Source organism: Ursus americanus, chromosome 17, assembly GCF_024610735.1.
Source record: "Ursus americanus isolate L20-20 chromosome 17, mUrsAme1.1.p, whole genome shotgun sequence".
NCBI classification, from domain to species: domain Eukaryota; kingdom Metazoa; phylum Chordata; class Mammalia; order Carnivora; family Ursidae; genus Ursus; species Ursus americanus.
In genome coordinates this window covers 26,316,897-26,333,034 of record NC_142143.1, presented here as the reverse complement: position 1 = coordinate 26,333,034, position 16,138 = coordinate 26,316,897, and the positions used below count along the sequence as shown (strand labels likewise).

At 40.9% G+C, this 16,138-nt stretch overlaps 1 protein-coding gene across 1 annotated transcript in view; it reads right to left on the bottom strand.

Annotated features, from left to right (window-relative positions):
• Positions 1 to 2,118: 2,118 nt before the first annotated feature.
• Positions 2,119 to 16,138, bottom strand: part of LOC148108651 (uncharacterized) — a 99,533-nt gene continuing 85,513 nt past the window's right edge. Inside the window, exons 3-4 of the mRNA XM_087868862.1 lie at positions 3,806 to 3,974; positions 2,119 to 2,219 (exon numbers count right to left, since the gene is read on the bottom strand). Coding sequence (XP_087724988.1) covers positions 3,817 to 3,974 — 158 coding nt within the window. The 3' untranslated portion in view covers positions 2,119 to 2,219; positions 3,806 to 3,816. The remainder of the gene's footprint in view (positions 2,220 to 3,805; positions 3,975 to 16,138) is intronic.

Here is a 16,138-nt window from a genome sequence, read left to right as displayed (position 1 = left end):
CTCTACAGATGGGTCTTTTTTATCCACTCTGTCACCCTGTATCTTTTGATTGGACTGTTTAGTCCATTCGCATTCAAATTAATTATTAATAGATAAGAATTTATTGCCATTTTGTTATTTGCTTTGTGGTCGTTTTTGTAGCTTTTCTCTGATCCTTTCTTCTCTTCCTCTCTTTCATGGTTTGCTGGTTTTCTTTAGTTTTATACTTGGATTCCTTTCTCTTTATTCTTTGCATATCTATTAGTGGTTTTTGATTTGTGGTTACCATTAGGTTTGTATATAACATCTCCGATTTTTGCAAATATTTTTAAGTAGACATAAAGAATAATTATTGTTGAAAAGTTCATTTATAAACCTGTATCCCATTTACCATTATTTAATTCATTTGTTCTTATAAGTATGCTTGAATTGCACACGAAAATTTCATGAGACATTAAAAAAAAGCTAGCCATCATCTTAAGCTATTTTTCTTGTTGGCAAATCAGGTATGTTTCAAAAAAACCAGGGAAGCAAAGAACCTAAAAGTTAAATATTTGGTTTTTCCCTCTTTTTTTTTAATTGCCATGCTTGACATGCATCAAGCAATTTATTTTTATTATACATTTTGTTCTTAGGTTGAGTTCCTATTTTTATCATTTTAAACATATAGCAGAGATAATAAAAGCTTGTTTGACTCGTATATCTAGGTAGGAAAAAACTGTATCTCCACATTGTAATTAATCCTGAGAATTCTGAGGACATACCTACTTTATTTTACCAACAGTTTTTAAAGTAGCTTTAATTACCAAAGAATATCCCAGATTATGCAAACTTAAACACACACACATCAGCTAGTTTCCTTGTATTTCTGAGAGTTTTAGGATAATTTAATTTATGTAAGCGCCCACTTATCCCTAAACCAATTAGAGTAGAACTCTTTTGAGGGATTTTATAAATTAATGTGATAATACCATTTGGAGATAGAAAAACATCACTTGTGTATAACATACAGACATATATATACACATACATAAACATATAGACAAATACAGATTTTTTTAGCTTTCATTCTAAAATTTTAGTCACAAATTAATAAAGCATAGTAATACAAACTCACTGGTTTATCTCCACTTTATATTTTTATCTGCATTGTGTTTCTAGCAAATGGGACAAATTAATGTTACCTGCATGCAAGTATCTGAAGAAGACTTTCAAATTTCTCTTTTGCCCTAATATGTGATTTGACGGAATCTATGTACTAAATTTTAGGCCAGTGACTGAGGAGACACCTAGCAACTGTCTGGACCTCTCCAGTGCACATTTGAATGGACAAAACATCTAGGTCTGGTTCCAAACAGCTTTTTTTCTCTTTTCAGCCTTAGGTGGTTGCTTTTGGAGGTCCCTGAGTTCCCTGAGAGCCCCAAGGGAAGGTAGGGGACCTAAAATTCAAGTGGCTATAGGGAACTGAGAGGAGAAAGGGAAAGGGGAAAGTCTTCCAGGGTTGGACAGAATAGAGAAGGTGGGGGTTTGAAGGGGAACATATAAAAGGATTCAAGAGAACTGGAGGGAATATCAAAGGTGCTAAGAGGAGGAAGGAGGAGAGACACAATGAAAAGGGAGAGGCCTTAAAAGAGCCAGTTTGGGGAGATCTCAAGTTTTCCAAAGAGGCCAGTGTAGTTCTAAATTATCCTCAGTAAAATCATGCCAACAAGAAAAGAAGTAGACAAGCTGGCAGAGCCTATAATTAGTAGAGGTCCAAGAAGGGGCCTTCAGTCAACTGAGAAGTGCCCATGGGAGAAGGAGAATCCAACAAAGAGAACAGAGAGGCCTCACAGAGAGCCAAGAAGAAAGACTTCCAGCCCAGAAAGTTAGGGAATAATTCCCACTCAGGCAAGAGAGACAGAAAGAAGAGACTTCCAGCTCAGTAGGTACCTTTCAAAGAAGCCAGGGACTCTAACTCATCTTACAAACAGAGTAATGTAGGATTCTATCCCAGCATCTGTCTGTCTGGGGCTCTAAGTCAGCTTCTAACTCAGAATCTTAAGAATCAAAATCTCTCCTTACCAGCTTCAACAATGTCTGTCTGCAGCACTGGTTCTAGAGTCAGACTCCTCAATGGATCTTCAATCTATTGGGCAAGAGGGAAAACAAAGGCTTCAAGGGTGCATTCTTAGGGTCCTAGGTGAGAAGTCCAGGGGCCCAATGATGAATCTTATCCCATCTAAGTTATGGCACTGTAACTGTTAAAGAAAAAAATATTCAGTGAGACTTGTTAAAAAAGGTAAGGCAGATTTTATTCAGGACCATCATGATAGGTACAGGGAATATTACAATGGGATTTTGCAGTGGAGGAGAGACTGGGCTCAACTCCAAATAGAGCAGGGAAAATGGGAATTTAAAGCCAGGGAGTAGAGTGGCGGGGGGTGGGGCAGGGGTGTAGTGGAGGAAAAATTATTAAGGAGAAACATCAGGCATAAGAGGGGTTCTGGCTAACCCCACCTAATGGGATTCTTGCTGACAACAGGCCAGGATGATCAGGTATCACCTGGGGGATGACAAACCTGATCAGATATCAAAGGTGATCAGATATCAAGGGTGAGTGGCTCTAGTTTAACTGACTTATCAAGGTTCTTGCTAAACGAGATTTTAAAAGGACATGCAGAGATGGGCCTAGGGGAAGGTCCAGTAGCCTGATTAAAGTTTGCACAAGCAAAGTATCTTTGTTAGTGGGTTTATTTTAACAGGAAAAGAATAATAAAAATGGGAGATGGCATCCCAGATATAAAACTTAACATTTTTCTAAATGTCACTCAAGGCTATATCTGTTAGAATTCATTAAAAGTCTGGCCCCTTGAAAATTATGTAACCTTTTGCCTTCAGAGAGATTAATAAGGCTGCAGGACAGTCTCAGCCTTTGAGAGAAGTCCATGAAAGGATACAATCCAATGGAAAGAGGGAAGCATTGCATTGTGAGAATGTCAATAACTCATCATAATTTACCTAACCCTAGACTTTTAGCAACTCAAGTATTCTTAAAATTGCATAACTGATGGAATATAATGATTTCAGCATTCTTTTCCTAGACTCTCTTAACAGACATTTCAACCCCATAGCACATGATCAGGCAGGTAAATTACACTGACTTCAGTCAGTGAAGCCTGGGTTCAAATTCCGACTCTTCAACTTAGCTATGTGACCACTGGCAGGTTTTCCAACACCCTAAACACTGTTTTCTCAACTGTAAGCCTGAAGTCATTATTTAACCTAACCCACAAAGCCGTTTTGAAGGTGGGATAAAATAATGCATTAAAGTGCTTAGCAAATTGTCTGTCATAGAGTCCGCACTTAGTCAGTGGAAGACGTGAAAAGAAGGAATAGGTGAGGGGAACTGGCAAAGTCTAGAAAGAGTGTATAGTTCCTAAGAGATAGAAGTGCCATGGGTTCCACGGGATGGGTCAGCTATGCAAAATGGCTCACTTGCCAAGTCTCAAAAGAAATTAAGAAGCCTGAGAGAAGCCAGGTCTGCGATCTATACACAAAGTGGAAAGCACCCTATCCCTTTCATGTTTTCTCTCCAGACATACAAACAAGATCATCAAGAGACAGGAAAGAAGAATGATGAGGGCCCCCTCCCCTAGGCATCGCAGCTGGGTTCTGCCTGAAGAGGCCTATGGTGCTGAAATAGAATTTAAGACTGAGACTTTTGACCAGGGTAGGGCAGCTGCTTGGGGAACGTCCGGATACAGTGATGCTTAGGAAACTGGTAAGAGCTTAAGTAAGTGGGAGTAAATTAGAGAGCAGGACAAACAGAGCAAAGGATACTTACCTTCCTGCCAATTATGAGCTACAGTCCACGAGACTGGCCTTGTTACAGATGGGATCATTTCTTGCCGGAAAGTTCCCTGGCCTTGTTGAACTTGGCCTTGTTGAACTTGGCCTCGGGTACTCAATGTTCTCAGGCTTGGCATGTCTTTCTCCAGTAAGATTTTCTCTTTCTGGGAATTAAAAAAAAAAAAAAAGCAATACAGTAAAAAAGGGAAACTATACAGTGAGAATGCCAAAGAATGCCTGAGAATATGAATCATGGGGGAGAGAATTCTTTTTTTTTTTAATTTTATTTATTTATTTGACAGACAGACAGACAGCAAGAGAGGGAACACAAGCAGGGGGAGTGGGAGAGGAAGAAGCAGGCTCCCAGCAGTGCAGGGAGCCTGATGCGGGACTCGATCCCAAGACTCTGGGATCACACCCTGAGCCAAAGGCAGACACTTAACGACTGAGCCACCGAGGCACCCCAAGAATTCTTGAATTTATCTTTTCCCAATGTTATTTTTATTAAGGAGAAAGATTTTCTTCTTTTTTTTTCTTTCTTTTATTATTTATTTATTTATTTAAAAGATTTTATTTATTTATTTGACAGAGATAGAGACAGCCAGCGAGAGAGGGAACACAAGCAGGGGGAGTGGGAGAGGAAGAAGCAGGCTCATAGCGGAGGAGCCTGATGTGGGGCTCGATCCCATAATGCCGGGATCACACCCTGAGCCAAAGGCAGACACTCAACGACTGCACCACCCAGGCGCCCCTCTTTTATTATTTAAATTCAATTAGCCAACACATAGTACATCATGAGTTTCAGATGTAGAGTTCAATAATTCATCATTTCTGTATAACACCCAGTGCTCATCACATCACATGCCCTCCTTAATGCCCATTTGCCCATTACCCTATTACCCCACCCCCCCCCACCTACCTCCCCTCAAGCAACCCTCAGTTTGTTTTCTATAGTTAAGAGTCTCTTAGGGTCTGTCTCCTTCTCTGATTACTTCCCATTCAGTTTTCCCTCCCTTCCCCTAAGATCCTCTGCACTGTTTCTTATAGTCCTCATATGAGTAAAACTATCTGATAATTGTCTTTCTCTGACAACTGACTTATTTCATTCAGCATAATACCCTCCAGTTCCATCCATGTCATTGTAAATTGTAAGTATCCATCCTTTCTGATGAGTGAGTAATATTCCATTGTGTGTGGGGGGGGCACGTATGCCACATCTTCTTTACCATTCATCTGTTGATGGACATCTTGGCTCTTTCCATAGTTTGACTATAGTGGACACTGCTGCTATAAACATTGGGGTGCATGTGTTCCTTCAGATCACCACATTTGTATCTTTGGGATAAATACCTCATAGTGTGATTGCTGGGTCATAGGGTAGCTCTATTTTTAACTTCTTGAGGAAACTCCATACTCTTTTCCAGAGTGGCTGTACCATCTTGCATTCCCACCAACAGTGTAAGAGGGTTCCCCTTTCTCCACATCCTTGCCAACATTTGATGTTTCCTGACTTGTTAATTTTAGCCATTCTGACTGGTGTGAGGTGGTATCTCATTGTGGTTTTGATTTGTATTTCCCTGATGCTGAGTGACATTGAGCATTTATTTTTTCATGTGTCGATTGGCCATTTGTATGTCTTCTTTGGAAAAATGTCTGTTCATATCTTCTGCCCATTTCTTAATTGGATTATTTGTCCCCAATGGGTGCTGAGTTTGATAAGTTCTTTATAGATCCTGGATACTAGCCCTTTATCTGATATGTCATTTGCAAAGATCTTCTCCCATTCCATAGGTTGCCTTTTAGTTTTGTTGATTGTCTCCTTTTTATCTTGATGAACTTCCAATAGTTCGTTTTTGCCTTTGTTTCCCTTGCCTTTGGAGACATGTCTAGCAAGAAGTGCTGCAGCCAAGGTCGAAGTGGTTGCTCCCTGTGTTCTCCGCTAGGATTTTGATGAATTCCTGTCACACATTTAGGTCTTTTATCCATTTTGAGTTTATCTTTGTATATGGTTTAAGGAAATGGTACAGTTTCATTCTTCGACATGTGGCTGTCCAATTTTCCCAACACCATTTGTTGAAGAGACTGTTTTTTCATTGGATATTCTTTCCTGTTTTGTCAAAGATTAGTTGACCACAGAGTTAAGGGTCCATTTCTGGGTTCTCTATTCTGTTCCATTGATCTATGTGTCTGTTTTTGTGCCAGTACCATACTGTCTTGATGATTACAGCTTTGTAATAGAGCTTGAAGTCTGGCATGGTGATGCCACCAGCTTTGGTTTTGTTTTGTTGTTGTTGTTGTTTTTCAACATTCCTCTGGCTATTTGGGGTCTTTTCTGGTTCCGTACAAATTTTAGGATTATTTGTTCCAGCTCTGCGAAAAAAGTCGATGGTATTTTGACAGGGATTACACTGAGTGTGTAGATTGCTCTGCGTAGCATGGATGTTTCAACAATGTTTATTCTTCCAATTCATGAGCATGGAACATCTGTCCATTTCTTTGTGTCTTCCTCAATTTTTTTTTATAAGGATTCTGTAGTTATTAGAGTACAGATCCTTTACCCTTTTGGTTAGGTTAATTCCTAGGTATCTTATGGTTTTTGGTACAACTGTAAATGGGACTGATTTCTTAATTTTCTTAATTTCTTGATCTTAATTTTCTTAATTTCTTAATCTTCCTTCTGTCTCATTGTTAGTGTATAGAAATGCAATTTACTTCTGTGCACTGATTTTATATCCTGCCATGTTGCTGAATTCCTGTATGAGTTCTACCAATTCTGAGGTGGAGTCTTTTGGGTTTTCCACATAAAGTATCACGTCATCTACAAAGGGTGAGAGTTTGACTTCTTCTTTCTTGAGCCCCTGTATCTGCAATTCCTTTAACACTTTCTTATGAAGCTCTTGCTTGTATTTCATTTTTTAATATGTAGACATTTTGAACACCTGTTCCTATTTCTGTGTGCTCTTTTCTCTCATGCGGCCATGGGAACAATTTCAACAGCCCCAGCCAAAAGAGATGTTATGCCCTATTCATTTTGAAAGCTGAGGCATGAGGACTAGAGATTGAAAATACAATGCAGAGAATGGCCCACAGTGTCCTGGATCTTGCAGCTTATGTAGTTATAAGAGCAATGCATCCACCGAATGGCCTGTTTCCTGCCTCCGTGAGGTGACTAAGAAGGAACAAACAGAGAGCATCTGTAACATGCTCTGTACATCTTCACAGAGGGTAGTGCTGGCCTCAAGCATCCAAAAGGCCCATTAAGGAAACATGGCCAAATCTCCCACTCAGTGTTATGGAAAACAGACCTATAAAATGGAGGTGGTTGTAAGTTTGCCAAGAAAGTAAATCATGCACATGAGATTTCAGGACCACTTAATGCACAGCAGATTTTAGGACCCCTTCACCTACAGAATAAAATAAATGCACTAGTAATAGTACAGAAAAATATTTTATGTTTCAGTGGAAAACTATTCATCCCTTTCTACAGCATGCTCTTCTAGGTTATGAAATTCTAGTGCTATTCATTGTATTTGAGTTATTTCATAAAGCTTTATAAACTGTAGGTAACTGATAGATATGTAATTTCTATCCTGTCTGGTAGTAATTTAACTGACCACCCCACGACCACCCCAACTGTCCTTAAAACTGGATAAAAACAGTTTTGTCTCCATTTGCAATTCATCTCAACATTTCTTTACTTGTATAATTCTGCGCTATTTTGACTTTTCCTTTGAAACAGCTGTTATATGTTGAATAACGTCCCCCCTCAAAAAAATAAAGTTGAAATCCTAACCCCCAGTACATGTGAATGTGCCCTTATTTGAAAATAGGGTCTTGGCAAATGATCAAGTTAAGATGAGGTCATAGGGTAGGCCTTAATCCAATATAACTGTATCCTTATAAAAAGGGGAAATTTGGACAAAGAGACAGACAGACATACAAAATGAATGCCATGTGAAGAGGAAGGGGATAATGCACCTAACAAACTAAGGAATGCCACGGATTTCCAGCAAACCACCAAAAGCTGGGAAAAAGGTATGGAACAGATTCTCCTTCACAGCCCTCAGAAGGAAACAACTCTAACAACCTTGATCTCAGACTTCCCGCCTCCAGAACTGTGAAGGAATAAATCTAAACCACCCAGTTTGTGGTGCCTGACTATGGCTACCCTAGCAAACTAATATGTCGGGTATATCTGCCTAATTTCCTTGTATCATATGAGTAAAAGAAATTCTTTAAAACATGTTCATTTTATAATCTGTAAGAGAGTCAGCAGTTTACCTTTCTCTGGAAATGATCTTTAGTAAGATACATGGATCACTCTCCATCCTGAAGGCTTCTCAGCCAGGACTATCCCTGAAGACTCTTTTTTTTTTCATTGAGTTGTTAGGTTGCATAAAGGCACCACAATGTATCGCTTAAAAATGACCCACCCTTGGAAACTTAACTAATCAAAATGCACTGCCTTCCACCATTCAGATGAATGGATACAAAGGGAATGAAGTCCTGCCAGCTGTCATTCTCTGTTGGCATTCTGTAGGACATTTTTAAAATGCCTACCTCAGTCATACTACCTTCTCCAGTGTTGGACTGGTAGTGTTCACCTTTCCCCCCAAGCCTCAGGGAAGGGAAACCTATCCCAAGTTTCCCCAGGAATAAAACCTGATTGGTCTGAAATTCTTATGGTAGTTCCAGCCACCTTGTGTTCATGAGAGCAGCTATGCTGACTAAGGACAAAATCTGTCACACCAAACATGGTACAGTAGAAAGGACAATTCCTGGATTCTTGACAACATCCAAGATAACCTACCCAGAGTAACAAATAAGACAAAACCTGTGTCCAAATCAAAATCTAGACCTACCCTCTCTCCCACACCACTTACCTCCTCTGTGTTTATTATTAGTCAGTGAATGAGGGTTAATCTCTCCTACTTCTTATTGTTATTTGTTTTTATCCTTTTAAATGTCTTAGGAGGAGATCATGCTAAGTGAAATAAGTCAAGCAGAGAAAGACAATTATCATATGGTTTCACTCATTTATGGAACATAAGAAATAGCAGGAAGATCGGTAGGAGAAGGAATGGAAGAATGAACGGGGGGGGGAGGTAAACAGAAGGGGGAATGAACCATGAGAGACTATGGACTCTGGGAAACAAACTGAGGGCTTCAGAGGGGAGGGGGGTGGGGATTGGGATAGGCCAGTGATGGGTATTAAGGAGGGCACATATTGCATGGAGCACTGGGTGTTATATGCAAATAATGAATCATGGAACACTACATCAAAAACTAAGGATGTACTGTATGGTGACTAACATAACATAATAAAAAATTATTATAAAAAATAATAAAATAAAATAAAATAAAATAAAATAAAATAAAATAAAATAAAATAAAATAAAATAAAATAAAATAAAATGTCTTAGGAGGCCATACAGCCTAGTGGTTAAGAGCAAATTGTGGTATCAGGTGGACCTAGGTTTAAATTCTGCCTCTATGTGACCTCAAGCAAGTATTTTTTTTTAAAGATTTTATTTATTTATTTGACAGAGAGAGACAGCCAGCAAAAGAGGGGGAACACAAGCAGGGGGAGTCGGAGAGGAAGAAGCAGGCTCTTAGTGGAGGAGCCTGATGTGGGGCTCGAACCCAGAACGCTGGGATCACGCCCTGAGCCGAAGGCAGATGCTTAACCACTGCGCTACCCAGGCGCCCCTCAAGCAAGTATTTTAACCCATTTATGCCTCAGTTTCCTCGAATATAGAATGGGGATAACCATTCCTGTGCTGTAAGGTTGTGATGAGGACTAAGTGAAATTACATATGTAAAGGACTTATCACAGGTCCTGGCCCATGATACATGCACAGGAAAAAACTGATGGTGTTTATGATTATTACTATTACTGTGCCATGCAATATGACCCTACCTTTTCAATAAGCAGCCAGCATTTTGAATGTAAAGAGAGTATCTTGTTCCCCATACACAGTGTGGTTTCATCAGTTGACTTCAGACTCATTAGAGCCTCCCCTCTTCATGCTAAAACTGGAAGCGCCCCTTCTTCCTGCCCAGATAGCCACCATAAGGAGCCCAACTCTCTGGGAGCACCTGTCATTCCTTGGGGGAGCCCAGCCTGATTTTGTATCTACTCACATTGCCCCCCACCCCCCATACCCCCAGGGCCCTGAGAGCTTTGATGCCAGGCAGGAGCAAAAAGATAAAACCCTACTTGTTCCCTCTCCCCACAATAAGACCTTTGGCAATTTAGAGGGACACAGAGATAAAAGACCGGATTTTTTTTCTTTCTTTTCATGCTTTTTTTCCCCAAAAAACAAATGATGGTTTGTCTTCACCAGCCGCTCCTTCAGAGCCACACCAGTATCTAAGCATGAAATCAGCAGAAAGCCAAGGCAGAGGAGTTCTATCCCACCCAGTAGGGAATTTGCTTGCTTACAGGACAAACAGAAAAGGGAGGGGAGAGGAGAACTACACGCAAAGAGCATCTCACTGGGGTGACCTAAGCTCACATCCCCCACCCCATTTCCAAAAGTTTGTTTTCTTAACATTTACTCTATGCCACTTGAAGCTTGGCACACAGACAAGACAAGGACAGTGAGGGACACAGAGAAAGGAAAGCTCAACTGGTTTCACGGATAAATCTTGAGTTGACTTGACATCTCGTAGTCCAAAGGGCTTACTGCGCTGACAGCATTCAGTTTGGACTCACAAGTCTGGTGTCAAGTTCTGCTTGAAGTCCATGTGACCACATGCAAATGGAGGAAGAACGAGAATAGTCTACCTGCATAACAACGGAGCCTATTGTTTCTGGAGTATATCCTATGGGTTGGGTCCTATACAAAGTACCCAACATGTAGCAACCATGGGGTAGCTGGGACTACTTTCCCCATTTACAGATGTGGATGAGGCAGCTTACAGAGATTAAGTCCGTTGTCCAAGGTCATATCCTAAGAGGCAGAGGCTGGACTTAAACTCAGATCTGCACCAAAGTGTGTTCTTAACCAGATGTTGTAAAGCCACTTTCCACAGTGTGAATGCACTCTGAAAAACGCCAAGCAATATGCAGTTTTAGGGCACCTGTTATCCATTGAGTTGTGCCTTTGAAAAATGTTATGCTGAAGTCCTAACCTCTAATACCTGGAAAGTACTATTTGGAAATAGGGTCTTTTTAGACATAATCAAGTGAAAATGAGGGCATACTAGATTAGGGTGGGCCCTAATCCAGTGGCTGGTATCCATATAAGGAAGGGAAATTTGGATACATATATTTCACACAGGAAAGAGAGCCATGTGAAGATAGAGGCAGAAATTGGAGTGATGCTGCCACAAGCCCAGGAACACCAAGGATTGCTGGAAATCACCAGAAGCCAGGAAAAGGAAGGAAGGATCCTCCCCTGGAGGCTTTGAGAGAACATGGCATGGCCAACATCTTGATTTTGGACATCTGGCCTCCAGAACTGTGAGAACGGATTTCTGCTGTTTGAAGCCACCAAGTTTGTGACACTTTGTTACAGCAGCTTTAGGAACCAAATATAGCATCTGTCTTTGCGAGTTTACAGAGGAGAGGGAAAGGCGTTGCAGGGAAGGGAGAGGAAGGCAAGACAACTTTTAGACAAATAATATAAAGATTATCTCTCGCATAGTGGCCTGGGGAATGGGGCAAGGATCCTAGCCACAGAAGAGAGACAGACAGAAGTGGATGATGAAGATAGGGAGACAAGGGGTTTAAGTGAAGTGAAAGGATGAAAAGGAGAGATAGGAGAATGGCAAGGAGTTTGATGGGTCATCTTCTTGAAAGGGAGAAGAGTCCAAGAAGGTTCTGACATTCCCTGCCAGGGAGGGAAAGGATTGAGAAAGAGCAGAACGCTGCCCATAGTTTGCCCTGTGACCATGACCTTGCCCCATGCCACTGCCCCAGCCTTCTCACACCTCAACAGGGCTCTTACGTCAGACTCCTCTTCAGTTACTGCCCTCAGGGAACATGTAGTTAGCACTCACTAAGTGACTGGCGCTGAAGAGGGTGGGGGCATGAGGACCAGAGAGCAGCACCAAGAACAAGGAACTAGAAGCCTCATCATTTCTTCAACCTGGATTGCTCTTCACCCCCCACCCAGTTGGCCTAGAAAGAATGTACTTAAAACTCCCTCCCATCCCAGCTTGGATGGGGCATCAGCCCACCTCGCTGGGCCCAAAACAACTTCCACAACCCTTTATCATAATGCTTGGACATTATACTGTGTTTCTTTCTATATATCTATACACAGATATGGACAGATAGGGAAGTAGAGAAATACAGACACATAGATATCTACCTATAGGTATAGATATAACGATAGATGGACAGATAGATAGATAGATAGACAGACAGACATTATAGATACAACAGCTCCTCCATTAGAGTGTGAGCTTCTGGAAGGCAGTGTTCTATTCAACTCTTATCTAGCCAGTGCTTTTGCAGGGCCTGGTGCACCATAGTTGGGTCAGTAATAGGTGATGAATGAATGTCTGAGGTATTTTAGAACTCAAACAACAAGAAGTATTAAGTAATAGAAAAATAGGCAAAGGACATAAGCACATGATTTACAAAGTAAAAGAAATAGAAATGGTTCTCAATCACATGAAAAGATGCTTAAATAGAGTCATAATAAAGGAATGCAAGTTAAAGCTACACTGAGAAAGCATGTTTCACCTCTTAGACCAGCGTTAGTGTGACAAGATACTGTGCTGGGAGGTTGTGGGACACAAGCAGGCTCATCCCTGCTTACAGGAATGACGTAACGCGTAAGGAGCTCAATTAGGTAACGTCTATCAACATTACAATTATGTTTACCCTTTGTCCAGCAATCCCACTTCCAGTGAGTACCTGCCGTGTATCTCATAGATAGACCTGCAAACATAAAACTGGAGTACGTACAAGCATTTTTGTAACAAGAGATCTGAAGTCATTCAAGGGCCTTTCTCTAGAGAACTGGGAAAATAAACTGTGGTGCTTGAATAAGAATGAGAAAAATGAAGACTATATTCGTATTTGCTTCATTTGCATTAAAACTGGTCAGAGCCGTAAGAAACTAATGCACATGGCTCCTTAGGTGGGAACAGTAGGCAGGGTAGATCGCTGGAGACAGAGCAAGATTTCTCAAGGCATGGCTTTCACATCATGTTGATTCTTGAGTTATGTAAATGTATTGCATGGTCAAATTATAATAATTTAAAACAGGTAAGTATATAATATTAATAAATAACATGTAATTTAGTAAGTAATATGTAGAAGGTAGAGTTAGAAGAATACTATACTGCTTTTGTACACCACAGGAAGGTCCATGGAGAAGAAATAGAAATGACTCAAAACTCAGAATAGATTAAAATTTCAAAATAGCATTAAAATTTACTTATTGCCAATTTCCCATAAAACTAAAGAGGAGATCTGTTCTCCTTAAGAACAAAAAACTGGGGTAGATAAATAATGCCAGTCAAAAGCCCTTAAGCCATCTGAAGGAAAAGTCCACTGGTCATTGTGGGGAATTTCATATGCTCAGGACACATGCTGCCTAACCACTCAATTCTCTCATTTTCCCCCTGACAATCTCATTGGAATTTTATTTATTTCCTAATTTCAGCCTCTTTAGACATTTTTAGTCTCTCCCCCAGACCCAATCTCCTCATGTCTTGAAATTTTCCAGACTTTTCCATATCGTCCATCAAAGCCTTCCGAGACCTCTAGCTTAATACACCTTTCACATTTTTATTTAAAATCTAGACTGGCTATCATAAGGATGTAATGCCCTGCCCAACCCAGGATACTATAACTCATTAAGCCCCATAACAATCTCACAAGATAAAGACCATCATAATCCATTATATTAGCATTTTACAGATGAGAAAAGGGAGCCTAGAGAGGTGGGGTGCTTTGTTAAAGGTTATGTGGTCTGGGGAGGTGGTGCCAGGATGGAAACCCTAGTAGTCTGACTTCATAGACCACTCTCATCACAGCTGCAACCCTAGGTGCCCCCAAAATACTTTATATTTATATAAAGGCCTGTAGACTTTTTCTTCCACTTCACATCCCTCCACTCATGCATTCACTTGTCTATCAGACATCCATGGCCATCTATGGTATATAAGGCACTGTGCTAGGTGAAGGGGATACAGAGGTTAAGGAGACAGTGGTCCTTGACTTTCAGAAGATTATAGTCTGGAGAGAATATACAAATAAGCACACAACTCCATATATAGGAGGTTCTGCAAGGTGAGCCTAGGAGAGGGCCTCCCTGACCTACTTCTATATCTCTTTGTTTTTCCCCCCCTGAACAGGAAGTCTTCATTTGGGGTCCTGTATCTATCACAACTGGAAAATCAATTCCATCAGGATTCTTCCAGGTAAAGTAAAGGGATCCAAACAGACTCACATGCTAACATCTATCAGATTTGGTCTTGGGGTCTGCTTTCCTGTAGCCTACAGTTTTATGGATGTCATTTCATGTTGAAACAAGAACAAGAGAATTGTGTGTTTTTGCTTCTAGCCACAAGAATCAGGTTGAAAACAAAAGAGAAAGCAGACCTAATTCGTTAATAGTTCTTACAAAAGAACTCAGAGGACTGAACAGTAAAGAAGAGCCCTGAGATCTTACCTGTTGCCTTTAAATGCCCTCTTCTTATCACAGTCCAAAGGACTCATGTTCCTAACATCATCGTACTAAGTGAGAAAGGACAGCTTACTTATTAAACATGCAGTTTTCCCTGTGACCTGCTCAGTCTTCATGGGGCAAGAGTGACTGCCCAAGTTCCATCCCCCAAACGAAGCACCAAAACTAGTCACACAAACCTGGGTTCAGACTCTGCCACTTACTGAGAAATCATCAGCATCAACCTCCTCATCTGGAGAATGGGATTAATAATGAAGATTTGGTAAGATAATATACACAGAGGCTCTTGCCTCAGGCGTGACACAAATTCAAAGCCTTCTTGGGACACTGTCTTAACCAGAGTCACTGCCAACTTCCACATGCAAACCCACTGAGCTCAGCTCCTGAGCATAAGCCCTGGTTCCCTCTATCCAAGAGACCCATACTTATTTCCACAGCCATAGCCTGGGTTTAAAGCTGCAGAGGACAAGGAGGACAGGTTCTAGGGCCTGAGAAGAGAAGGGCTCAAAAGAGACAGGGATTATCCAAGCTACAGTCACACAGGCTGGAGCGTGGGGCTATACTCCAGACTGGGGATGCAGAAGGAGTACAGGGAGACCTGGGTGAAGGGAAATGCTGCAGATTGGAGCCAACCTAGTGTCCCCAGAGATGAATCAAGTCCATAGTGCAACACCAGCAAAGCAAAGGAGTAGCATCCAAAAAATTATTTTGGAAAGAAATGACTATCTCCCAAAAAATATCCAGGAAGTCACCTTGAGTGAAAAAAAATCTGAACTTTATTGAACTGACCTACAGCTGTATATGGTTTGATACTGTTTTTAGTTTTAAGTACATAGAGGCAAGTTGAGGGTAGGAAACAGAAGATAGGCACTGTATTCTTTCCCACGCCAATCTGACCTGGCCCATTAAATACCAAAAGACTTCATCTTATACCATCCATGTCAGTACCCCAAATGCCTACAGAGATCAAACATATTACAGAAATGAGCACCTATACCAGGTAAGGAAACAAGAATATAAATGCTCTAGCCTAGTGTTGCCATAGAGAAGCAGAGTCAGTGTTGCTAGGTGCATTTTTTTTAAAGATTTTATTTATTTATTTGAAAGAGAGCATGAGCAGTGGGGAGGGGCAGAAGGAGAAGCAGACTCCCAAGCTGAGCCGGGAGTCCAACGCAGGGCTTGATCGCAGGATGCTGAGATCATGACCCGAGCCGAAGGCAGACGCTTAACCGACTGACTGACCTAGGCAGCTCCAGGTGGATTTTTTTTTAAGTATATATAGATTTATTTTAAGGAATTGGCTCACACAATTATGGGGGCTGGCAGTCCAGTATTTGTAGGGCAGGCCCAAAATTCAGGTAATAGTTGATGTTGCCATCTTGAGTCTGAATTCAGCAGGGCACAAATTACCTGTTGATGATTATGATGTAAACATACCACTAATGTTACTCAATCACCTTTAGACATACACAATAATGACAAGAGATTTAGTTTTCCTGGGGGTGGGAGTGGATTTACCGTCCTCCTGTATGTTTCCATTATTGCTCATTCATGAGGTCATATAAGTAAATATTTACGTCATTCTTCACCAATAGACTAGGATGTTTCTCAAAGGGTTGCTCACATACCAAGAGACATCAAAATATTCTGGAATTCCTGTTAAATATTCAGATTCC